Source organism: Sarcophilus harrisii, chromosome 3, assembly GCF_902635505.1.
Source record: "Sarcophilus harrisii chromosome 3, mSarHar1.11, whole genome shotgun sequence".
Lineage (NCBI taxonomy): Eukaryota > Metazoa > Chordata > Mammalia > Dasyuromorphia > Dasyuridae > Sarcophilus > Sarcophilus harrisii.
In genome coordinates, this window is record NC_045428.1 from 12,980,539 (window position 1) to 13,007,441 (window position 26,903).

The 26,903-nt window shown below is 37.4% G+C and overlaps 1 protein-coding gene across 1 annotated transcript in view; it reads left to right on the forward strand.

Annotated features, from left to right (window-relative positions):
• ARHGEF26 (Rho guanine nucleotide exchange factor 26) overlaps window positions 1–26,903 on the forward strand; it is a 130,465-nt gene that overhangs the window by 73,780 nt on the left and 29,782 nt on the right. Inside the window, exons 7-11 of the mRNA XM_031957546.1 lie at window positions 6,366–6,518; window positions 9,724–9,853; window positions 14,605–14,679; window positions 19,041–19,130; window positions 23,224–23,378. Coding sequence (XP_031813406.1) covers window positions 6,366–6,518; window positions 9,724–9,853; window positions 14,605–14,679; window positions 19,041–19,130; window positions 23,224–23,378 — 603 coding nt within the window. The remainder of the gene's footprint in view (window positions 1–6,365; window positions 6,519–9,723; window positions 9,854–14,604; window positions 14,680–19,040; window positions 19,131–23,223; window positions 23,379–26,903) is intronic.

Consider the following 26,903-nt stretch of genomic DNA (forward strand, 5'->3'; position numbering starts at 1 on the left):
AATCACTTCCCCAAAACAGACCTTATCACCTAAAAATTTAAAGTTACTTTTCTGCTTAAAGTTAAGTCCCTTTCCCATGCTTCTTCAAGTAATGTCAGACTCAACATACTTCTAAACTCACAGAGGGATCTTCACACTTAGGTACTCTTGGTAAACCTTGCTATTTTCTTTAACTGTCCTTCAAAGGAACTATTTTCTCTGGCTGTTTGCTTTCAAATAGGTTTGATTTGCTTACTAAAATCCTCTTTTCTTGTTCCAAGTTTTGGTTGCCTCCTGGGTTGAGTGCGGTCCGACTTTCTGGACAGCTTTCCCCTTGGAAAGCACACAATACACACAAGGCAGCTAGGTGGAGCCATAGAGCATAGATAGCCCAGAGAAAGCCCCATCATCTAGGGTTCAAATCTGGCCTCAGGCATCTTCTATGGGACCATACCTGAGAAAGTCACTTAACTCTGTTTGCCTCAAATCTTCATCTGTAAAGTGGGCAGGACAAGGAAATGGCAAACCACTCCAGTGTCTTTGCCAAGAAACCCCAAATGGGGTCATGAAGAGTTGGGCTTGGCAGACCAATAATAGATGCTCACTGGTTTGAATTTATTTTTCTTTTGGTTAGCTAATTAAAGCTGTTTGTTTTCTTACCAAAGCAGAATTCACTGTTCTCCTCCCTCCCCCGACTCAATCAATGAATCAAAAAAGCATTCTTTGAGTGCCCCCTGTGTATCAGGCATTGGGAAGGGTACATATTGGATTATGACCAGACATGGAATTATTTGGGAATTCCTTTTGGCTATTGGTAGGGAAATTCATTTCTGAGATAACTGTAAATTACATAATCAGGAGACTCCTTGAGTGGGCTGGTGGTGTTGCTATTGGAACATTTGCAGATCAGCTGGAGTTAGACTTGTTTTGTTTTGTTTTGATCTGTAAGAGAAATGTCTTATCTATGCAAAGTGTACAGGTAATTGCTGGAAGAAACATGGAAACTGTTATGGTTTGATTTTCATTCCATCAAAAGAGAGCATTCTAATGAAGGATAGACATTGAATAATTTACATATTTGGGTCTAAGACATAATTTTTTTTTTTTTTTGTCTTTAAAGGCCTTTACTAAAGCACTTTACAAATCTTTTTTTTTTTTTTTTTAAAGCTTTTTATTTTCAAAACACATGCATGGATACTTTTTCAACATTGACCCTATATAGTCAGATATAAATATATTAACTAATTTACAATCTGCTAGTTTCGCTCCAAAGTCTTTTACACACCTGTGCTATTTTTAAGATAATTATAGCAATAAAACAAGACATTGAATACCCATAACTAATCAGATATCTAGAAATCTAGATGTTATATGGGTAACTGGAAGAAGGCACTAAATTCAGTCATAGGAACATAGGCCAATTTAATCTATTGGCAAGCATTTATTAAGCCCCTACTATGTATCAGACACTGTGTTAAGCACTGGGGACAAAGTAAAACAGACCCTGCTTTAAAGGAGCTTGCCTTCTCTCTAAACAATATAGACATATAATTATATGCAAAATAAAAGAAAGAAGGAAGAAAGGATGGGTGAGTAGATAGATAAATAGCATTGTGCTGGAACCAACTTGCTACAACTCTCCAGCAGATTGTTAAATTGTTGGGAGCATTTACACCTAGGAAACAGTTAAATATTATAGATTAAGGGTTTTTTCCCCCCCATTGTTTTGATGTAAAGAAGTATTGGAGAAAAAGTTAATAATGTGTATTGAGTTTAAAATTATACCCTGCAATAGCTATTGCCCATTAATAGGCCTCCACCCAGGCAGGGGCTGGTAAATGTTTAACAACAAGCCCTACAAGAGCTCTGAGTGTTGGGGAAGAAGGGGAGTCCAAGATTCCAATGGGAAGGAAGTGAAGATAATTCTGATATCTAATTTTGGAGTGGTCATCATTTCTTTGAGGAAATTCCCAATAACTATTTTGGAAAATACAAAATTTCTTTTTAAAAAATTATCTTTAACTTATGAAATAAAACAAACATGTCCAAAACAGTATAATAAAAAGATAATTGGATATTGAAATATAAGGGAAACAAATTAATGAATTTGTAGACCCAGGGACAGGAAATCCAACCAGACTATCATAGAAGTGATTGCTAGTTGTTCCTACATAGCTCTGTTTTATGAAATTTCAAAGCCATATTCTTTACATGTGGAAGAGAGTCATTCTGTAGTTATTGGTCGGTTGGGAGTTTTTTGCTTGGTTTTTCCAAAAAAACTAACTTGTTTTTGTTTTGCTTTGTTTTTTTTTTACAAATTTGTTTAGATTTTTATCTGCAGGCCTCTATTTTTTCAAGTGCCTGGATAATAGATTCTGGCCTGAATCTCCACCATTCCTGGTTTCCAAAATAATACCTCATCCTTGCCAGCGATACTCTTTAAGCTGTCATCCTACAGGTCACGTGGTACTAAGAATTTGCCAACGTGTCTCAAGATTTTCGGCATCAATTTTTTTTTTTCATTGCTGTGTTTCAAATGAAATAGAATATGATTGGTTTGGTTTATGTCTTAATTAGATAAGTAGCAGAAAATACTTATTTCATTGATGCCTGGTTTCTATTTCATACTTTGGCAAACCTTTTGTACTAGTAAATGAAATTTCCTTTTACGCACAGAAAAGCCAAGTTTCTGTTGCTTTTGGTGTTGTAGCTGCATTCTTTCTGGTTATTAGTAGTGAGCTAGAGACGAGTATTTAAAATTCCTTTACTAAAATACGTATTTGTAATATTTATAACTGAAAATTTTACATATAAAAACAGTCGATGACTAAATAATTATCTGGTATTTCATTTTCCTAAGGGTTTAACTTTAAAACCACATGAACCTTAATAATAAAGTTTCTAGCTAGCCTGCATATAGCTGAAAACCAAAAGAATCAAAATTAGTTTGTTCTTTAGGATCACAAGACATTTAAGAGATGTATAAGAATATGGAATTGTCCATGGCAACAAGAAAGACGGCCAGAAGTCACTGGTACCTGGTTGGGAAGCATGGGCTGGGGCTTCTTCCATTTTGTTGCTGATGGAAGTAAACCTATGGTAAAAACATCCTCAAACCAGTGGAGAATATTTTTTTCCACTGGCATCATATGGGTCTTTCCTAGTTTATATTTATAAACCCATATCTTTACTGGGTAAACAAACAAAAAAATCAGTACAGAGCAATTCTAGGGTGATTTCTAGGAAAGGGTTATCTATTCCAAAGCAAACTTCAATCATTTGCCTCCTATCTCCTGTAAATATCCTCCCTAGCACCAGGGAACAGAATCTGCATAATCAAACACACTTATTGTGTGTCAGGCATTTTGCTAAGCATCTGGGACACAGACTTGTCATTGAAACAGTTTCTCCCCCAAGAAGCTTAAATTTAGGGGAAAATATTATATTGATGTATCATCAATATGTACAAAATGTATTATAAATGAATATGTAATTTGGGAGTGGAAAGTACCAATAGTTCATCAGACCAAAAAAGGCTTCAAGGAGAGGCCATTTGAGCTAAGTTTTGTAGGAAACTAGGTTTTGTAAGAGTTTAAGATAAGGAAGGAATACAATCCCTTCATGAGTGAGAGCTTCTATAAAGGGATGGATTCAAGAGACAGAATGTCACGTGTGATCAATAGCATGGGGGACCTCTTTCTGTCTGCCTCTGTCCCCCCTGTCACGGCTAGTGTTTGGCAGAGGGAGTGGGGGAATGTTGACACAAGTGACAGACTTCACTTGGGAGTAGACACAGGTGTGGAGGAAACCAGAAGTAAACAAGGGTTGATTTTGTGTGGACAGCCACAAAATGTAAAAGTTGGATTCATCATTTGGAACGAGAAGCCTAGAGTCGAAGAGATAAGATGCTCGATTCTTTTTTAAGTCGAAGATGATGCCTTCTGTTCATTAGCTGGTACCTTATGTCTGACCACGTCTCCTTAGCAGAGAGCCTCTTTGAAACAGGCAGCAGATAGAATAAGCTGATGAGAGCTTGGGATGACAAGGTAGCTCTTTTTTGACTCGAGATTAACCTTAAGTATGAGTACACTTTGATTTAAGAACCGAATATTTGAGTGACCATCACTACAAACTTAACCTGGGTCTCAAGGCAAAGATGGCTAGATCTCCACTGGCTGGAGATCCCTGTCCATCGTTTTGAATAGTCCAGTTTTGAAAATGGAGCCAACCAAAGTGTCTGTCACGTCCGTTCTAAAGGGTTCTGATTTAGAAAAAAGGCCAGCAAACTATGGCATAGGTATATCACATCCCATCAGTCAGTAGATGTTTATTAAGCACGTATTGTATGCCAGGCACTCCTCTGAGTTCTGAAATTATGAAAAGAGGTAAAAGATAGTCCCTGCTCTCAAAAAAGTTATAATCTAATTATAACTATATAGTTGTAATCTATAGTAATATATAACTATAGGTTAGTTATAGCCTATATGGAAACAGATATATTCATATAATTTTTATATGTGCATATGTTTGTGTGTATAAAACAGGAAACAATAGAAATAAAGCATTGGGACTAACAGGGATTAGGGAAAGTTTCCTGGAGAAGTTGGAATTTTAGTTGCGATATAAAGGAAGCGAGGAAAGAGGGAGGTTACTTTCCAGGCATGGGAGACAGCCAGAGAAAATGCCCACCGCTGAGCGATGGAGATTCTTGGTTATGGGATGGCCAGGAGGTCAAGGTCACAACACATGTCATATAGAGGAACAGGGTTTAAGAAGGCTGGACAGGTAGGAGAGGAACAGGTTATGAAGGGCTTTGAACACCATGCAATGCATTTTTATTTGACTCTGGAGACTATAGAGAACCACTTTGCATCATTACCTATCAACTTGTGCATAAGATGAAGGTAACTGATGAGTAAGATTTCTTATATGTAATGAAACTTATTCTCTCTGTATAATAAATGTGCCATAATGAGTAGCAGGCTGGCCTGGGGTTGGGGATGCACTATTCTTCAAACATTCCACTTTCCTTCTGTGTCTTTGTGGTGAATATCCTCCAAGTCTGGAATGTTGTTCCTTCTCACTTTTTGCCTTTTACCTTCCCTGAGTTCCCTCCTTTTCTCCTGAGAATTCCCCTTGAAGTTTTCTCCAGGTTAGATCTATAACTACAGTAGACTTGGCTCTTCTCATCAATGCAGTGATCCAAAACATTCCAGTAGACTTGGAGTGGAAAAGGCCATCTGTATCCAGAGAGAGAACTAGGGAGACTGAATGCAGATCGAAGCATAGGATTTTCACTAATGGAAACTCTCACCTATTCCCGTACTCCAGTTCCACTCTTGCCAAGAAGGGAGAGGAGTGCATTTTTTCATCTCCCGGGCTGAATGTGGCAATATTCCGGATGGCTTCTTTTGATCTTTCCGTTTGCGTGGCTACAGTCATTGTGTATATTGTTTTCCTGCTTCTGTTTATATCACTCAACACCGGTTTATGCCAATTTTTTCATACATTTTTCTTTGAATTCTTCATATTCATAATTTATTATGTTTTTCTTTTTTGCTGAGGCAATTGGGGTTAAGCGACTTGCTCAGGGTCACACAGCTAGGAAGTGTTAAGTGTCTGAGACAAGATTTGAATTCAGGTTCTCCTGGCTTCAGGACTGTTACTCTATCCACTGTGCCATCTAATTGCCCCTCATAATTTCTTAATATTATAATTATACTTTAATACATTAATTAATTAATATTACAATAAATATAATTATACAATAAATATAAATACACAATAAATATAATTAATAGTATTATTTAATATTATGATTAATATAATTTCATAATATCATATTCATGTACCAGACTTGATTTAGCCCCAATCAAGGGCACTTGCATCCTTTCTAATTCTTTACTTCCATAATAAACAGGACTGGTATGGCATATGGCACCTCTTCTTTTCCTTGACTTCCTCACACTATAGGCTTAGAATTAGTCATTTATTTTTGAAATTGTCCTAAATTCTATATTTTTAGTACCAATCAGAAGTTGCATATTATCTCTGTTAACTCAGTTTTCAGAATCTTCCCTTGCTTTCCCAGTCTTATACACTTTTTTCCCAAATACACCCACGATATCAGAGGAATAAACTTTCAGCTTGTGTGAAATGGACATTTTCATTCTTTTTTTTTTTTTAAATAACTTTTTTTATTTACAAGTTATATGCATGGATAATTTTACAGCATTGACAATTGCCAAACCTTTTGTTCCAATTTTTACTCTCCTCCCCACCCTCTCCCCCAGATGGCAGGTTGACCAATACCACATTTTCATTCTTAAATGTACCAAGTTAAAAAAAGAAAACACAAAATGTAAATACTTCTATTTTTTTCACAGATTTTTTAAAGAATTGGAAGAAAGACACCAAAACAATATCTTCCTAGATGATATAAGTGACATTGTAGAAAAGCATACAACATCTACCTTTGATCCATATATAAAATATTGTACAAATGAAGTCTACCAACAAAGAACTCTACAAAAATTACTGTAAGTAACATTTGTTTCATTTGCAAAACACCGATTTAGTTTTCAAAACCTGAAGTGAATGGGACTACGTTAATTAATTGATTAAAATGGTTTTAGAATTGTCTATTTTAGAATAAACCATTGGTGTGAAATATGAATGAATGGATGAATGAAAACACACTGATTAAATCCTTATGTTCCAGAGGTTGTGCTAAATACTAGGAATACAGTACCGAAAGTAAAAACAGTGCCTGTGATTTAGGAGTTTATATTGTCCCGGGGGAACAAAGCACAGTAATTGGAAGAGACTCTTTTGTCTGGAAAGTTATAGGAATGGGGAATGGGGCTTGGGGGGGAGTGGGGAGTTAATTAACACATTCCATCTAGGAACAATGAAGCTGATTTGTCATGGTTCATGGTTCCAGAACTTGGGGGGAGGGGAAACAGGGTAGAAGAAAAGGTAACTCTTTGAAGGCAAAGGAGGAGGAGATGGCCAGTGTCACAAATGATGGACGTGTGGTTGGAACTCCTCCTGATAGATTGGTTTGAGAGAGATATATGCTAATCAGATGAGCATGACTCTAAAATAGGAGTTTCTCTAGAGAAGGAAGGTAGTTAAATGGCAAGAGAATAAGGAGAAAGTATCTTAAGTAGGAGAGCTAGAGAATAAGGAGAGAAGAGCTTTTAGTAATATATCATGGAATCACAGAATTTAGAACACTTGGAAATCATTCAATCCACCCCTCTCATTCTGTAAATGGAAAATGAAGACCACAGGGGTGGAGTGAAGCAATTTTAACTAGTAGTAGCTGGGATTACCACCCTGATGTCCTGAATCCTGGCTCTTGTTCTTTCTACTGTGGGACCTCGAGGCCACCTCGTTTAACTCATTCCTTTCTGCAAGTTCCCCATGAGCCTTTGCTTAAGTAAGGGAGAGCCCATTTATTACCTCTCAAGGCAATCCAGTGCGTTTTAAAATCACTTTTATTTCTCCCAAATTATTCCTTATGGTCAGTTGAAGTTGCTCCCTCTTCAATATCACAGGGTCATAGATTATAGCTGGAAGGGATCTTCAGAAATCATTAAGATCATTTTACAGAGGAGGAAACCTGAACCAGATATGCTTAGTGACTTGCCCAATGTCATACAAAGGCAAGTGGCTGAGCCACAGTTTGAACTCGGGTCTCTGACCATCATATATATATTTCCCCCTATTCCCTATTCCATCATACTGTCTGTCTCTTGTACCTATTGCTCAATTTCTACCTTCTAGGGCCAAGAAGAACAGATCAGTCACCTCCCTTCCAATAGATCATATTCAGTTACACTGACTTAGGGGAAAATACTGTTTCACTACATTTGACTTGGATGGGAAGCAATGGGGAAAAATAAATCACTTCTGGATTTAAAAAATTCTGTAATCCCAAGGAAGTTCCACCTCTGATTCAATCATGCATTTTTAGAGACGTAAACAGATGACTCCCCCAGTGCAGCTAAGGCAAGCTCTGCCTTTGCACCCTCTCCAAGTCTCTCTTGTCGTTCTGTAGGAAAGTGTTTGATCGTGTTATTCTCGGGAGCCTGCTGCTGATTGCACAGCTTGGCTTCTGTCCCTTGACTTACATCTTAGGTGCATGCATATGCCTCCAGCCCCATTTTGGGGAGAGCCCTGCCAGGACTAATCTGTCTGCAGCTCTCTCCCAGGATCCTGGGCGTTTGATTCCCACAGCACAGGATTCTGGCAAGCTTTCATGCAGACCAGGTGTGTGGAGTGGGTGTGTGTGAGGGTTATTTTCCCGGGGCCCTCCATGGAGATAAAGGAACCCCTTTTGGTCAGGAGGGCTGGCTTGGGCCCTTCATATGCAGAAAGCTGTCCTTGGGGAGGTGGAAGGCTGGAGTCTGCCCCATCCACCACCAGATTCAAAGGAGAGTCTCCTAAAAGAATTGAAAAGCTCTCCATAGAAAATCAATTGCTATATTTCTTGACCTTATTCCTAATGACTAGTCTAAGTGTCTCTCCATCCCAGCCTCCTCCCTCTACCATGTTTTTTTGGAGATGGTGCAGAAGAGAAAGCTTAAAATCATATAGATTGATTAGAAATTTGAGGGGGAAATTATTATTTTTCACTGTCAGAGCAAGATTTTGGAAACCATTATAAGTCTTCTGAACAATGTTTTCTTTCACTATACCATTGTCTCTTTTCTTCTGCTGAATACAGTTTATCTTTAAAAATCCTTTTAAAAACATTAGTTTATAGTCTGATAAGTGTGGCTATAGATTTTAGCACCTGTTTTTCTCCTGATTTCTTTCCCCAGTTATAGGACAGATCTGGCAGCCAGTTAATGAGCATTTATTCAGCACCTACTGTGTGCCCTAGCACTGAGAGTAGCTCTGGGTATACAAAGAATTAGAAGAAAACATCCCAATCTTTTCAATGTTGTCATGGGGATGGTAGGAGATTGAGAAACCAGGGGCTGGCTGAAACTCTTCTATCTTATGTTGGGAATCTATTGGGCCATTTTCTTTCTTAAAAAATATTAATTTTCTAGACCAGGGCTTCTTAAACTTTTTCTACTCATGATCCCTTTTTGCCCAAGAAATTTTTATGTGATCCTGGGTATATAGGTATATAAATCAAAATTTACTGATAATAAATCATAATTCTGTGACTCCCCACATTTAGCTACAAGATCCCATACGACCCACAGTTTAAGAAGCTGGGCTCTGGAGCAAAACTTAGTTTGCACTATTCTATTAATGCAGAGTCAAATTTGGGAGGAGTTGCTTTAAACTTCATTCTTCCCATTTGTAAATGGAATTCACATCCAGGTGGAGAACAGTTAGGAAATGGTCCCGGTGGGTGCTAATTTAGAATAAGTGGGGGAGGGGATCTGTTTACATTTACAACTATGGTAATCTCTGTGGGTATCTTCAAAGGTACCACTTTGCTGACTATTTACATTTTGTGGTCGGCTTTGGAGTTGCCTAGATTTGTAACCCATTAAACTTCCTTAAAATCATGTTTTGTGTTGTTTGATTTTGAAAGTCTTAACAATTAGCTAATTAGGGGATTGTTGGATTTTATATTTAAAAATCATTGTGAATGAAAAACTGTTTCACTTTGACACGTATATATTCCTATTTGGCTATTTATTTAAGGATAGTCAAAATGGGTAGCAACTAATCTTTTGAAATGTTTTGTTTTGTTTTGTTTTTCCCCCTTCTCAGAGCAACTAATCCATCTTTTAAAGAAGTATTATCACGGATTGAATCCCAAGAAGAGTGTAGGAATTTACCCATGATCTCTTTCCTCATTCTCCCCATGCAGAGGGTTACACGTCTTCCCTTGCTGATGGATGTAAGAAACTTATTATTTTTTTAATTTCACTTTTTGTATCATAATGAAGACTTTACTGTTTGTATTTGGTGTGTACTTCCTTGACACATCTGTGAAAATGATGAGACTCTTGTCCTTATTCAGTAAAAAGCTACTGAATGGAAGGGTAATTTTAGACCTCTTTTGGGTTTTCTCTGGAAATTATCTTCAGTGCAAGCAATATCATGAAATCATGGACTTTAAGAGCTGGAAGGGACCTCCAACACATCCATGAAAGGAAGTCTAACACTCCTGACATATGGTCATCCAGTCTTCTTGGAGAACTCCAAGGAAGCTGTAACCTTCCTGGGCTGCCCATTCCATTTGGGGATTACTTAAAAGATGGGAAAGCTGTCCCTGACATGGAGTGTCAATTCACCTTTTTGATACTTCAGCCCCTTGTTCTTGCTACTGCCCTCTGGGACCAAATGGACCAAGCTTCCTCTCTCTTTTGAATTACAGCCCTCCAAATACTTGAAGACAACTATCTATAAGCATGATTATAACTAACTCTACCTGCTCCTGCCAGTTTTATTTCCTTAGACTCCTACTGACTCATATGTAAATATATAGAATCAGAGTTTTTTCTGGGAACTTTCATTCATTCATTCAACTACTCACATATTCATTCAATTTCTATCTCCAAGAAACACCCAAGGATCTCTTAGGTACAAAGCATCATATATTCTCCCAATTAGAAAGGGCAACGGCCTTAGAGTCAGAAACATTGGATTTGAATCTTGGCTCTCCCACAATCAAACTGTGAGACCTTGTTTACAACAATTTTTCTTTAAGGTTTTGTTTTTTCATCAGTAAAAAGAGAAAAATGACTTAGATTATCTTGAAAAGAAGAATGGCTTAGATAACCTTTAAGGACTTGTCCAATTCAAAAATTTTTTGCTTCTAAGGTGCTAGTACTGGGCACTCTGGTACTGAGGGTACAATAGATAGAATAATTGATTATTCTTCCAGTGTAGAAAAAATAGATATTAAAGGCTAAAATGTGAAACCATAAGGGCTGAGATAAATACTTGTAGAATCGGAAGCAAAGTTAAAAGGAATACCATTCCTTAGGGCACTTCTTGGAAAACGTGGGTATGAAACTGCCTTTTGAATAAAGAAAACATTGTCATGTAGTAAAAACAAAAGGATGGATCAGGGGATGGATCAGCCTTGGTTTACCTTATGAGGTCAGAAATTGCCAGAGAAACAAGCAAAGCAAGTAAGGCTAGGGAAGGCTGGTCCAGACCGGAGTAGAGCTGGAAGCTAGTTTGCTTCTTGTTAGTTATTCTTGTTTTCCCAAGTGAAATAGTTTATTGCTCTTCATAATTCATCTTGATGGTGAATTCCCACAGTAAGCAAATATCATTTAAGGGATATTCACTTTTTAAAGTGATCTGGCACACAGAATTTTACAGAAAATATTGAAGTACAGATATTCCTTGCTTTAGGCAATGTATCTATTCCACCAGAGTTGGCTCTAAAACGAACCCTACTTTCCCACGGATCGTCTGCCCTGACATGCATCCAGTGAACATTTGTTAAATCCCCATTATGTGTGAAGCAGGGTGCCGAGTACTATGGAGGGTCGTAAATGTTTGATTTCTGTTGGCAGTTAAGATTTCTTTCAAAGAGAAATGAAATCGTAAAAGCTGAAGTTGGAGGTGAAATCTTTGAAGTCTTTGAAAGGCAGTATTGTAGGTAGGGATTGTAAAGAGATACATCGGAGTTTAATGGAAGAAAAAAGCTGGGAAATAGGATTAAACCTGAGGCTTCTTTAGAATTAGGAATTAGAGAATCAAATGTTGGTTGTTGTTTTCTCTTAAACTTACATACTTGGGAATTCTCTAGTATTTTGAAAGATTATGTGTGAAAAGCACCACTGGAACTCCTATCTTCATGGCTTCAAAACTTAACACTATCTATTATGCTAGTGATTACATCTATCCAAAAATTCAATGGGACTGCCTTGGGTTACACTGGGCTTCCTAGAGTTGAAGGTTTCCCCAACAAGGCTAGACTTGTCCAGACTATAATAGAAGAACCCAAGTTCAGTGTAGCTTAGATTAAATGGCTACTAAGGTCCCATGGACTCTGAGATTCCATGAAAAGAAAATATGTACTCTACACAGAATAGATTAATTCAAAATATTGATTTTGAACTCTTACGAAATGACTTTCTGTTGACATGTAGTTATATTTTCATTTTCTAAAATTTCTCCTATTCTTCAATCACAAATTTAGACCTATTTGTCTTTTTCCTTATTGTCACACTTCTGAATAATATCAATTAACCTTTCAGTAAGCATTTTATTAAGAACCTATTGTGTGCCTTGCGCTATACTGGATACTAGAAATACCGGAACAAAGAAAGCAAAACTCCCTGGGTAAGGTTCTATCATGTTCATCAATGATTTTTAGTGAATGTGTTTTCCAAGGCAAAACTTTGCTCTTTAACCCCATGTTTTTGGAATTTAACTATCCTGTGCCTGAACTAGCAGTAAAATTATGGCTTCTTGGAGTTTACAAGTTGAAAAGGACCAGAGAGTCTATCCATCTAGGGCAGATGAGAAGAAGGAGGCCCTTCCAACTCTTTAAATCAGAAGCTCTTAGCCTTTTTTTTTTTGTCTCATGGACCCAATCGGGGCAGTCTGACAAAGCCTTCTCAGGACAGTCTTTTTAAATGCATAAAATAAAATACATAGTCCTACAAAGGAAATATTGAAATAGTTATCCAAATATTAAAAGACTTATATAACTATAATACTTAGTCTGCATTTCTTCCCTTGCCTTGGGACAGCTCAAAGCAGTGTTTGATGAAGACTGTGCCAGGGAAGGGAAGGAAAGGGAGGGGAATGCCTACCTTGAAAAGTGTTCTTTCCTCACTAGACTCCCCTCTGCTCCTAGGATGGCTGGTCCACATCTGACTCATGCTTTTTTCAGTTCCTGTCTCCTTATTTCTGATCCAGGAATTACTGGAGCAAACCTTAGTTTTAGGGACCACCTTTTGGGAGAAGGTTAGCATCATGTCCTAGAAAGAACTATTGTTATATGGAAAGTCACCATATTTGTATAAAGAATTAGAAGACAGATTTTTTTCCCATAGTGCACATCCTTAATTCCCACAATCTGGGAACCTCACACCTGAATTCTTAGTTCAGGTGAAAAATTCTGATGTCAGTTCATCGTCCATTAAATCAGTCCTGTCTTGATTCCCTTTCTTGCATGACAGTTCACTTTGTCCCTGAGATATCTGGTGCCCAACTCGATGGTTTCTCTTAGAAATCTGGCAACATTAGTGAGACAAAGAGATATCCTGGGATAGACTCTGGGCCTGGAATCAGTAAGTTCAAATCCGGTCTCGGACACTCACTATTTGCATGACTCTGGGCAAGTCATCCAACCTCTGTTTTTTTAATCCCTTGGAGAAGGAAATGGCAAACCACTCCACTATTTTTGCCAAGGAAACCCTAAGGCTAGTCTGGTCCATGGGGTCTCAAAGAGTTGGACGGGACTAAATAACCGAACAAACAAATTAAACACTAGGGAAGTCACTCTGCTTTTATTCAGTTTACAAATTTAGTTCAGATGCTAAATAAGGTTAAAATATGTATTATCGTGGTTCAATTATATTAGCAGTTTGTGTTTGACTTGGATTTTTTGGTCTGTCTTTACAAGTATGTGAGGTCTATTCTCCTTGACCTGAACCAGTCCCTTTGAAATTCATCTTAAAAGTGCCAGTCATGGGGTGCGGCATGAATGTTCCAAAGCCCATCAAAGCTGCTTTCTCTCCAAATTTTCCTTTTCATCACATATACTGTTACCTTTACTTACAAGCTGTGCTTAAGGATATTCAAAATACTGAATAGCTTTTAGTTGAAATATCATTTTCTAATTTCTACAACCACTTTAAGACTACTTGAGTCCATGGATATTTATCTTGCCCCTTCTGTGCACAGAGCTGAGAGGGTGGGATGGGATGGGAGGGTAAAGGGAAGGAAAGGAGATCAAAGAGCCGGGATAAAGTACAGCAGCTGTGATGAGACCCAAATACTGATAACTGTAATCCACAGTAATACACATGACAAGCACTTTGGAAAGGGCCCAGCCTTGACTAACTAAGTACAAAATGTGACTTCTTCCTCCAAGTGCAGAATGAAATTTAGTTTATGGACATGGCCACCATATTGAGTCGCTGTGCTTGACTGACATTATTTGTTGCAATTCTAGTGTAGGGAAGAATCACCAGGAAATGAAAATGATAAGGGGGGGGGGTAGGAAAGAGAATGTGGTCTACATCATCCTGCTAGAAAAGAGGAAAGAGAATGTGGTCTACATCATCCTGCTAGAAAAGAGATAGATTCACTATTCATCATGAAAACTATTTTTTTTGAGATATGAACAATATAGAAATTTCTTTTTTTTTTCATATATTTCCAAAAAGAGTTTTGTTTTTATTTTTAATGTTGGGGGGTAGTGAGAGAAAATCAGTTTCTGTTCATTAAAAGAAAGAAAACTTATTTTTTAAAATGATGGTGGAAAAGAAAAGATAAAAAATCAACTCAATGATTACTCAAGAGGAATTCAGAGTACTCTACTAGAGAAAGGCAGCACAAAGTAAAGAGGGGACATCCTGGAAGAATCGACTTTGACATTGAGGGCTTCTGAATTGCCTTTGCTGCTATTTAATGATTTAAAACCAATTAACAGTATTTATTTTTAATTCATTCCAGACTATCTGTCAGAAAACACCTAAAGATTCGCCAAAGTATGAAGTTTGCAAACGAGCTCTAAAAGAAGTGAGCAAGGTAGGATGTTGAAAACTTTACTAAGTGGTTCATGATTGAGGTACTTTAATAAGAAGGAAAGGTCCGAGCCATTGATTCAGCACCTCCATGTGCCTGGCACTGTGCTAAGGGGTTTACAAATGTTTTCTCATTTGTGCAGTTATTGATGTGATTACTTTGCTGCCTACAATAGTTTTCTTTGTTTAGGAAATCTCCCAATGCTGCTCTGAGGGGCCATCACTACACGAACATTTATTAAGCATTTACACTGCATCATTTCACTGAGATGCAATAATACTTGCTCTTAAGGAGCTTTCATTCTATTGGGGACACAAGTATATAAAGATATGTGTATTAATCATTTATACTGCATCATTTCATTGAAATGAAATAATCCTTGCTCTCAAAGAGCTTACATTCTATTGGGGACACAAGTACATAAAGATGTGTATATGATATATAGCTAAATTATTTTAATGAATGACACAAGCAGAATAGATAGACGGTTACTGTGGTAAGAGGGACCTTCTAGTAGCTTGTGGGCTTAGGAGAGACCTCTTGTGAAAGGGAGGATTTGAACTAAATCTTGAAGGAAGTCAGGGGGTGTAGAAGTGGGGGGGAAAGAAGGAAGACATTTCAATCATGGGAGATAGCCATGAAATAATGGATATGAATTAATTCACAGATCTAAAATCTGTTGGCAAACATCAGCTACTGGTATTAGCAGTATTATTATCATTACATCCAGCATGTGTAACCTCAGGGATGGCAGGCATTTCAGTGTGGGCTGATCTCAAAGCACATCCAGGTTGCCCAAATCCAATGAATCAAGCGTTCTATGACCAAAAGCCGACTCTGATGGCTGGGTAGCTATTACATCTAAATGCTACCCCAAGCCCTCACTAAGTGGTCATTGGAATCTGACTACTCATTCTGGGAAAATGTCTTTTTTTTTTTTTTTTTCCTTTCTTCTCTTCAATTCCTTTAATCGGAAGGTTAATAAGCATTTAATAAACACTTACTCTGTACCAGGCTCTATGCTAAGAGCAGAAGATACAAAGAGAGAGCTGTCCCTGCCCTCAAGGAACGTATGTTCTGTTGAAGGAAATAGTATGTTCATATATAAGGAAACAGAAATGTAGACAAATTAAATAGAAGTTAATTCAGGAGAGGGCACTGAGGCACTAGCAGGAATGATCGAATGCCAGTTCTCTTGATTTCATTACATAATCTGATATTTATTTAAGCCAGAAGACATGCCCGAGAAATAAAATAAGATTTTATTTAATTAAAAAAATAAGAAAAAGAAACAAGAAAAAAATAATTAAAAAATAATTAAATTTTTTAAAAAGTTTTTTTTTTTTTGGTATCTATTAGAAATCAATTTTTAAAAGGTTTTATTCTGTAGGGTTTTTTTTTTTTAAAAACCCTGATTGAAGTAGGAGGGAAAAAAGGGCAATTTCTAAGGAATCTTAGCACTCCATTAGAACATTAGGAGCCCAGATTTGTGGGGCTGGAGGGCCTGGGAGAGGCCGATTGATCTGGCCAACTGTCTTCTGTCAGATGAATGGCCAAACCCTCTAGGACAGAAATTTGCTGTCTGTCTCCTTTTAGAGACATTCCAGAGACTCCTCGCTGCTCTAGTAGCCACATTCTAGTGTTTTCTGTGCCTGAGAGAAAGGAGTTTTGGAGACAGCATTGGAAGCAATCTCAGAGGGCAGTAGTACCAGCCTGGAGCTGGCTTAAGACCCCCCCCCAGTATCTTCCCAGAGTGGGCATCTCTGGGAAGGAGGAGCCCAGCATTTCCATCAAGCCCCGTTCTCTTTAGGGAAGCTGGAATTGTCAGGACATCTTTCCTTACGCCAAGGGTAAATCTGCCTCTCTGAAGCTTGTACCCGGTGCTCCTAATTCTATTTTTTAGGTCCAATAGAAAGCATGGTACGATTGAAGAAAAAGATGCTGGTTCTTGAATTTTAAAGTGCCAGTTAGGAGAAGTACGTGTCATAGTTTTATTCTACTTGCTAGCATTGTTCTTCAAAGGCTGTGATAGTCATGTGTTTTAATCACAAACATGTATTTATTAAGCACCTACTAAGTGCCAGGCACCGTGCCCTGGAGATCCAGAAAAACAATCCTTGGCTTCCAGGAGCTTACATTCTGCTTTGATAGAGAGCAAATACTGGGGTATGAATCACACTTCCCTGGGGATCTCTTTAATGTCTAACGGCTCCTTTTTTTAAAAAAGTATTTTAATGGGAACAAAGGAAGGAAATAATCATTTTTTAGGCTCTTACCATATGCCGGGCATTCTGCTAAATACAAATACTAGAAAAAGAAAGACAATCCTCTCTGTCCAAGGGGATACAGTCTAATGAAAGAAGATAAGAGAACAGGAAAGGGAAAAGTGAGGGACGGAAATTATTTAAAGTCCAAGTTAAGGTCAAATACCCTCAGTGGTGACTCATTTCTCTTAATATCATGAGAACACATTTGATCTTTGCCCACAGGCCAAGTTCATTTGGAGTCGGGTCTGGGTGATGGAGTATTAGTTACAAAGTTGTCTTCTGTCATGTCATTTTGGATCAATAATTGGTAGGACTTTAAGGCAAAGGAAAAACTTTCTTTTCTTAGTCTGTGATTTTGGAGTCACCGTGAGAGCAATTTTAAAGGGAAACCCTAGACATGTTGGGTGTCAGGTCACATTTATGGGGCCAAGTGTACGCCCCCCCCAACCCCCAAACACACTCCCAAATATAGCATTCTCATAGGCAAATGAGTTCTGGTATGTAGTGGTCAAATTTCTTTCTGGCCCTCGCATGTTCTTTTAAATAGACCCCAGTATCATGTTTAATTTTCTTTCATCCTAGTTCCGTAGCATCAAATTGCCAGGATAACAGTCTTCCTGAGATCCTTAACCATCTCTATACATTGCAGAATGTTTGCTTTAACTCAGGATACCACTTCCTGACCACTTCAGGCAGCCCTTCCCATTCCAGTGTCATTATCCTAATTACTAAGATCTTGTCCTAATGAGAAATGACCAGGTTTTGGATTTGAAGTCCAGATAATCTGACTTTTGAACACTGGTTCTGCTACTTTGAACTGTGTGATGAAGTAACCTGCTTGTGCCTCAGTTTCCTCCTGTAGAAAATTAAGTATTATAAGGAATCATGAGAAAAGTACCTCAGAAACCTCGATGCCTTGTGCACAATTAAGCTATAATATTGTCGATTAATTGCTAGGCAATAGATATTTGTGCTTACCTTAGACTGGTACTGGGCACATGGAAGGGACCATTTCAGAGCCATCTGTTGAAGCAAATGACTTTGCTCCATCTTTTAACATGTTGCCTGGCACATCTGAATATTTAATAAAGGGGCTGGATGACATGACTTGACTGTCCCCAAATAGGTGGTTTCCATTTACTGGTCAATCTGGACACAGTCTTGAAGAGTTGATGCATTTTCTGTTGCCAATTTTTACTTTCTTGTAATTACATCTTCAGCCTTGCAAAGTGCTTGCATTTCCTATGTGGTAATCGCTCTTAAGAAGAAGAAAATGATCATCCCAGAATCCCATGGGCCTTTGATATATATATATATATATATATATATATATATATATATATATATATATATATATTTTTTTTGAACTCAAGGTACAGCTCAACATCCACTATCCACCAAGCTGCTTCAAAAAGGAAGATTAGGTAAAAGGCTCTCTGGGATATGTTTCCCATTGTACCCTCAGGAGCTTGTTGGGCAGAGCAAGAGCTCAGTTCCCTGACATGTCTAACTAGTTCTGTTTGCCCTTGGGCACCACTTGGGTCTGAGCAGTAGGACATTGTTTTCTCTGTAGAATTATTAACTCCTCGAGGGCAAGACAATTTGATTTTTGTCTGTGTCCACAGACTGAATATATTTCCTAGCCCCTTATAAGTCCATGATGAATGTTTATTTATTTGATTAATTCATTGACCGATTGGAATTGGGAATTATGGTAAATATTGAATGGTGATTGTTGAACAAAAACTTCAAAGGTCCAAAAATGGAAATTATTGAGGTGTTGGGGGGGGGGGTTGGACAGGGATCTGATAAAGAAGTTGAAATGGTAGAAATTGTGTGTGTGTGTGTGTGTGTCTACATGTGTATGTGCCCATGTGAGTGTGCATTTGTAGAGATGAGAGGTAAGAAATTAAAAAAAAAAAGTTCTCCTTTGGTCTCATGAATGAAAGTATCCCTGAAAGTATTCTTCTGTGTAGTGAGAAAGAATCTCATGGAAGTTCCATGAAGTGAACTTTTCCAAAAAGCAGTTTATATAGAAAAGGGGAAATGAGCCTTGTTGACGGTTAATAATGACTGATTTCTTCCTCTTTTCTCTAGTTGGTTCGTTTGTGTAATGAAGGGGCACGGAAAATGGAACGAACTGAAATGATGTACACGATTAATTCCCAGCTGGAATTCAAAATAAAGGTAACCTCACTACTAGTGGGAAGTTTATGGTAGACGATGGAAAATGGGCTTTGCTTTTTTTCTTTGTACCGATAATACTTGTACCGACAATTTTCTTAGTACTGATGATCTGTGGAAATGCACAGGGTTCACAGAAGGCGACTGAAATAGTGAGATGTTGACAATGATAGCATCCAAGGAATGGAAAATCTACTTTTTCAGAGAAAGGCTATAAATGATTACCAGGAAATCAACTGGGAAGTCATGATGTGATAACTTCTGCCCATTGCCAGCTCAGCCCCAGGATCCTTGCTCAGGAAATGGAGAGAAAAGAGTATTTCCAGAAAGGGTTTTTTTTTTTGTTTTTTTTTAACAGGAAAGGTACTAAGTTTAAGGCCCAGAAGGGAGATGCTAAAATTCTAGAACTGGAAATAACCTATGAGATCATCTCATTCAAGTTCTCATTTTGTAGATGAGAAAACAGAGACTCATGTGTGACTTGTCCAAGAGCATTCAGCAAATGTGTGGTGGTGCTGAGGCTAAATCTGGAGCCATCCGTCTCCCCCTTACTGCTCTTTCCAGTAATCACAACCATCTTTTTCTATTGTTTCTTACCCCATTGGGAACATTTACAAAATTCTAAATAAATATCTTCCAGTATAAAGGGTATTTTTTTTTTTCTATTTCAGATAAAAACAAGCAAACAACCTTTCCCATTTGGACAAGACCTCCCCTCTTTTTGACTAACTTATGCCTATATGTTGTTTATCTTCTATCAGATATATTGGTGTTTATTTATTTATTTATTTTTATTTATTTTTAGTTGTTGTGTTTGTTTGTTTTTGTTTTGTTTTGCTTTGCTGAGGCAATTGGGGTTAAGTGATTTGCCCAGGGTCACGCAACTAGGAAATGTTAAGTGTCTGAGGGCTAGATTTGAACTCAGGTCCTCCTGAATTCAGGGATGGTGTTCTATCCACTGCACCAACTAGTTGCCCCCTTATCAGTGTTTTTTAAAAGAAAATAATTTTGAAATCAAACATTTCTTACTCTCTTCCCTTTCAGAACAATCAGCTGTAATCCCTTCAGTCCCTCTTTCCTAAAACCCAAATCCACTTCAATTCCACCAGCTTCTTTCATAGGACTCAGAACTAGATTACAGAATAATGGCACTTCAGAAAGACTCCCTATTTTTCCTTAATTTTAAGAAATTAACTACTTTGGGTCAGAGCATCACCTCAGAGCATTTGGGAAAGGTTCTCAGCAGAGATATTGTAATTGTTTACTTAAAAAGCAACAGAAGGCATCTTTAGGTTTAGGACAACTTTGGATCTTTCTTTACTGCAGTTGAATATCCCACCTTACTTCAGTCTCCAATGAAATGAGTTATTTCCTGTCTAGATTGCTTCTTTAGCATGCAAAATAAACAGGAAAGAAAAGCATTTGAAAAAAGGTGTTGTTACCACTAGACCCCTTTCCTCATTCCAAATGGAGTTATTTAATCATATTTAGTATGATTTTAATTCATACATTTCTTTGCTCACACTTGAAAAGACCCAATGAACCAAAATTTCTAGGGTCTAGTTATAGCTCCCCCACAAACTAGATAGGTGATCCGGAATATGTCATGTCATCTCTGAAGGCCTCTGACTCAACTGCGAAATGGGGTGGGGTGGGGTAGGGGGACCTGGACTGGATAATCCCTCATAAATTAAGCTATTCAAAACTGTTCCCACACTTCTTCTCTTTCTTTTCCTTGAACTCTTTGAGCTTTATTCTTCTATTATCATTTTCTCTAAATACAGGGTTCTCTCTCTCCCTCCCTCCCCTTTCCCACCTCCCCTCTCTCTTTCTCTTTCTCTCTCTCTCTCCAACTCTCAGTAGTTTATTTCAGTTGTAACTGGCCACTGCTGATTAGCTTTAGTATTAATCTTTTATGTATCTATATTTATTTATTGCTTGGTAAATAATAAGCATTTAATGCATGCTTTTAATTTTTCAACTTTTTTATACATCAAAGTTATGTTTTGAGTTTGAGATAATAAAATCTTGTATTTCTTTCTTTTCTTTTCTTTTTTTTTTTTTTTTTTTTTTTTTTTTTTTTTTTTTTTTTTTTTTTTTCATTTTGAAGCCATCCTCTCACTATCTGGGTTGTTAAATTTCATCTCTACATTATCAGACTTTAAGGAAAGTTATTTATAATCAAGTAGGGATTCCCCTCCAAATAATAGTAGAGAAATGATGATGCCTATTCTTTCTCTTTATACATTATAATGTATTGGTTTGTACATTAAAATCCATTTTTTTTTTTTTTTTAGTAAATGGAGAACATTTTCAGATTAAAACATTTTTGTTTGCTTGTTTTCTATGCCCTCCAAACGCTCCTTGGGATGCATGCTGTGGGCCTCTTGCAGATAAGACAGCTATCCTGGAGCCCTTCTTGTAATTTACTGCTCTGAACAGGTCTAAACTGGATCAAAAGTTCTGCCTTAGGCTTGGTGTACATTAGCTAGTGGAAACTTTAAGATTATCTGATTCTTCTCCTTGCCCTTAGAGAGAATGTCAAAGTCGCCCCAGAAAGGTAGTGGGTCGCATCCTTGGGAGCCAATCCCAGGGGTTTATCTCCTTGTGAGTCCCATAATTATTTTTTTTCCTCATAATACTTCTTAACAATCAGTGGAAATCCCTTCATATCCAGTCCTTCACAAATGATAGAATGTAACTACTTGCCTTCTTGTCAAAACTTTTCATATACTTTGTCTTAACTTTAATCTTCCCTCAATCTCTCTTTTCTAAACTAAACAGTTCTTCTAACCTTCCCTTTTATGCCAGTTTCCACCCCATTAACCATCTTCCAAGCATCTCTGAAAAGTGACATAAACTTCTAAGATAATACATATTTTGTCTAAAAGTTCTTGCTCGTTTAAAGAAAATTGTTATTTTTTTCCTCTTTTCTTTCCCATCAGTTATTTGGCAGTGTACCTTGTATGTCTTAAGAAATGAGTTCTCAGTGGCTGGAATTTTTCTGTGGTTTGAGGGTTTTCCAATTTTTTTAATTATCAGTATGTAATCCCTTGACTCTGGCCTATCTTATATAAAGAGATTGATTTATCCAAGGGGGTGGGGAGGGAAGTTTAGCCTACGCATCTGGGAGAGGGCATGGATTAAAAAATTGAACCTCCATAGAGAAAACTGCTGTAAATTTTAAAAACAGGTGTTCCCACAATGTAACCAAATAGATGTGTCATAGGCAGAATAGAAAACAAGGTATTCTTTTATATTTTTTCATTAATAAAGAATAAATATTCTTTTATATTTTCATTAATTTTCATTGATAAAATTATATTATTAATATAATAATTAAATAATAGTATTCATTAATATTAATAAAAATATTCTGCACAGAAAATAACAGCAGACTGTCATTTTAACTTAGTGGCTCTTGCCATGGTTTATGCCATGGCTGCCTTTGGCAATCTGCCGGAGAATATGAAAGCCTTCTCAGAATTATATTTTTTAAATGTATTAGATAAAAATCTGTATAATTACAGTAATGTAATTCTGTAATATTGACAGACTTAATTTAAGTTTATGGAACTCAAGAATCCCTATTCTAATTTTGATGTATCAATTCTTTTACTAACTAATTTATTTCTCCCCCCCTCCTCCCCAGTGTGTGTTTCGAGATGTTCACATTTCTTTTAGAATTATTAGAATTTGATCACTAGAATGGTCTCAAGGGTGGATTAGGTAGGTGACCCAGAATATGTCATATCATCTCTAAAAAGATCATTGATCTTTTAGATTTGTTCCCTGTCTATAGTAGGATCACCATTTAGAGGACTCTAACATTTTCTCAGTGGCCCTTGGTCATATTGGCAAATGCAGAATAGCTTGTGCTATTTTTCCCCCTCTTAGAACTGTGCTGGCTGCATTTTATTGTCCCGTTGTCATCGCAGTCCCCTTCCCGAAACACTTGTGTAGCACAGACTTACTGGAGAACATTCTTCTCTTAATCTTAATGAGTATCTTTGGATAGAGTTCGATTGAAGTCACCTTGTTGATGGCACTGAGATATGACTCACATGCCGGTGTTCTTGTTCTTTTTCTTTCTTAGCCATTCCCTTTAGTATCTTCCTCTCGCTGGCTGGTGAAAAGGGGAGAACTGACGGCCTATGTGGAAGACACGGTACTTTTCTCCCGAAGGACGTCCAAACAGCAGGTCTACTTCTTCCTCTTCAATGATGTTCTCATTATCACAAAGAAGAAGAGGTAAGGGATTATTCTTTGGGCAAAAAGCTCACTTTTCCAACAGGCAGTTCATAAACACTTGGCGACTGATTGTCTACTACACCACTAGTTCTATTCTTGGGGATTTTCTATAATTTCAAAGAGAAATAAAGTTTTAAAATTTCATTTTCTGGCTTTAAAAGTGCCAAGCCATGAAATTTGGGTTTAATATGCTAAGTCAATCTCCTTCTCTTCCTCCCCTCCTCTCTTCCTTCCTTCCTCTTCCTTCTTTTTCTTTCTTTTTCCTTTTTCCTTCCTCTTCTTTCCTCTTCCTTCCTTTTCCTTCCTTCGTTTTTTCTTTACTTTATAGAATTTCAAAAAGCAACTTCTAACACTAACTTTTGAACTTCATCTTTCTTTTTTCAAATTTAAACATTTTTAAAAATTGAAATGACAATAAATCAAACCCCAATTCAAACCAATGGTGATATTGCTTGAACTGAAATTTCTCCTTCTGATTTTGGATTCAATATCAGTAATTCTTGTGATTGGAAGGAAGAGGAATCAATAAGACTTACCAAGCAATTACATTTCTAGCTCCCTATTTGAGTTCTGTGAATACTCAGGATTCCAGGGATGGGGATATTACCCTAGATGAGTAGATCAGACCCAACATAAAAAGTTTCACACCTATCCATTCCTTCATTGGTTCAGTACTACCCATTTCATGATCTAGGGTATACTGTCTCACACCTCTGTAAAGACGTAGGTGAGCTTTGTGCATTACCTTGCCTTGAAAACTCTACAAAAGGATGTAGCCCCATGAAAAGGTCCAGCTGAGCTGACATATCACATGTTCTTCTGTACTAGAGGCAGGAGGTTTAGTATCTTTATATTGACTTTTCAATTATCCATCCCTGAAATGTGATATTATAGAAGGATCATTCTGATATGTGCACATCATTTTCATTTACATGTGAACAAATTTAATTAAATTCATTTATTAAGTACCTGGTTTATACAAAGTCATGCTGGGGGCCGAGGATAAGAAGTAAAAATATAATTATGGTCAAGAAGTTTACATTCTACTAGGGAGATAAGAGGTAGCCCGGGGAGGGAAAGAGTATTAATAATTGGGTCACAATGTGGCCTGGGGAGGGAAAGAGTATTAATAATTGGGTCACAAAGTGGAGTTTTCAGGGAAGGCTTCATGGAAGAGGTGTCATCTGAACTTACCAAAGATGAGGAAGAGAGTATGAAATCACAGAATCTAAGCTCTAGAAAGGGATATTAAAGGTCATCTAGTCCAAATATCTAACTTAATAGTCAAGGAAATGAGTCTGTTGAGATTCGATATCCTTATTTAAGGTCCTAAAGTACTTGAGCAAAGAAAGATCTTCTCTTACATGTGTCTTCTTGGTGGGAACTCCTGAATGTAAGGTTCTTTTCCAGTGAGACCCAGAGCATCATAAAGTATAGATTCAGAGATGTAAGACACCTCTGAGAGTTAGAAGAAGAAACTGGGATTTAGACAGGTGATCTGTCCAAGGTGACACAGGATGGTAGAGTTATGATAGAGTGGAGTTTGGAACTTAAAAGCTGTGATTAAATTCAGGGCTCTTTCTACAGCCCCGGGCTTTATGGGCCAATATGGTATATGTTAACTAAATACTTTAATGCATCATCTTATCATCAAATTTCTCTCTAAAGGACATTTTGCATCTTCATTGCTATGTCTTTCTAGATTGAAAGCAACAAAAATTTAGAATTTTCTATTGTCTTCTCCATGAAGTAATACTAGAAAATAATTTTAGATAGTTGACTGCCCCTTTGGAATTTAAAAAAGAGAAACAAAAATACCAAATTAAATTTGTTCTGCTCCAAAATTTCCCAATGTGACAATGATAAACACTGAAAGCACTGGTAATTATTTTTCTTACTTAAGGAAATGTACTATCTCCAAGGAGACATTATTTCTTTTATCAAGGGATTTTAAATAGCTTTAGTATCTAAGTAAAAGTTATAAATAAAGATTGGAAAAGAATGATACATGTTATGTTTCTGTGTTATTTGTTGGTTTCCTATGAGATGCAGTGATTCCCTGGCTCTGTAAGAAGTATTTATTCAGGGACTGCGGGAGGGGGGTAAGGGAGAGGATGTAATTATATGTCTAGCTGAAAGTCAGAGTTCTCCACTCCTGATGTGTTCCAGCTGTTAAACTGTTAAAATTTTGGTTGTGTCCCAAAGAGGCAAGTTAGTTTTGTTTTTCATTCGTTTCAGTCGTGTCCAACTCTCCATGACCCCATTTGGGGTTTTCTTGTTAGAGATATTGGAGGGGTTCGCCATTTCCTCCTCTAGCTCATTTTACAGATAAGGAAACTGAGGTAAACAGGGTTAAGTGACTTGTTTGTTCCAAGTCACATAGTTAGCAAACATCAGAGGCCAGATTTGAACTCAAGGAGAAAAGTTAGTTTAAAAAAATTTTTTTAGTTTAAAAAAATATTTTTAGTCTAATTTAAAACTTAAATTTATAGCACAACTATAGAGTTTTAACACAGATAATATGGATTACCTTGCCTACCTATGGTATGAGGATAAAAAAGAGTTCTCTAAATCTGGACTTGTGATGAACAAGTTCTAGTAGGTTCTACTAGGCAAATACTGCCTGGCCTTGAAGGAGACAGAACAGAACCTTGAGTCCATGAACCTTGGGAATACCCTGACTTCCAAGCCTGTGTCCTTAATCACCATCCTAGGAAACAAGTCTACAGAGAGATGCAGCCTGGACTTGTTTCTAAGGGGATTACAGACACATCTATTGAAGACTCAGAAAAGAGGGCTCTTGTCATCAAATGGAGAGGTGATTTTATTTACAAAAACAATAAGAATGAAGAGAGATTGCCATCTGCGTTGCTGCTACATGTGGCTCATAGCCAAAATGTGCCATCTCTCACTTGGAACATGAGCTCCTTGAGAACAGGGACGATCTTACTTTTCTGTTGGTATTAAATTTTCTATAAAAATAGACTCTTCAATTGGTGGTTAATATAAATAGAATGTTCTTCATAAATACTTTTGTTAGTCTATTAACTTAAAGCAAAGTTGATAGCTTCCTTGATAGATGGAGTATTGACGATGAGGAAATGACAGGTTATCCATCGATCCCCAGATATTTATTGAATTTTTACCAAGTGCTGTGCTGAATAAGCACTGGAAACTTGGGAATACTTATTCAAATGGAGGAGACAATGTCCAGGAAGAAGAGAGGAGGGAGAGCATTTCAGAATGAGGTACAGACAGGAAAAGGTGTGGGGTATGGAGAGGGACTGTTAAAGACCAGGAGTTGCTAATGGTGGGAAGTCAAGACCATATCACTACCCAGCAGTGTGATCCACCCTCATCTATGTAGTAATCTCCAATGGCTCTCTATCACCTCCAGGATTAAATGCAAAATTCTCTTTGGCATTCAAAGCTCTTCCACCTTCTTGTACCTAACTCCTCTTCATAAACTTTTCGACACTGGCTTCCTGGCTGTTCCACAAACAAGATCCTTCATCTCTCCAGTTC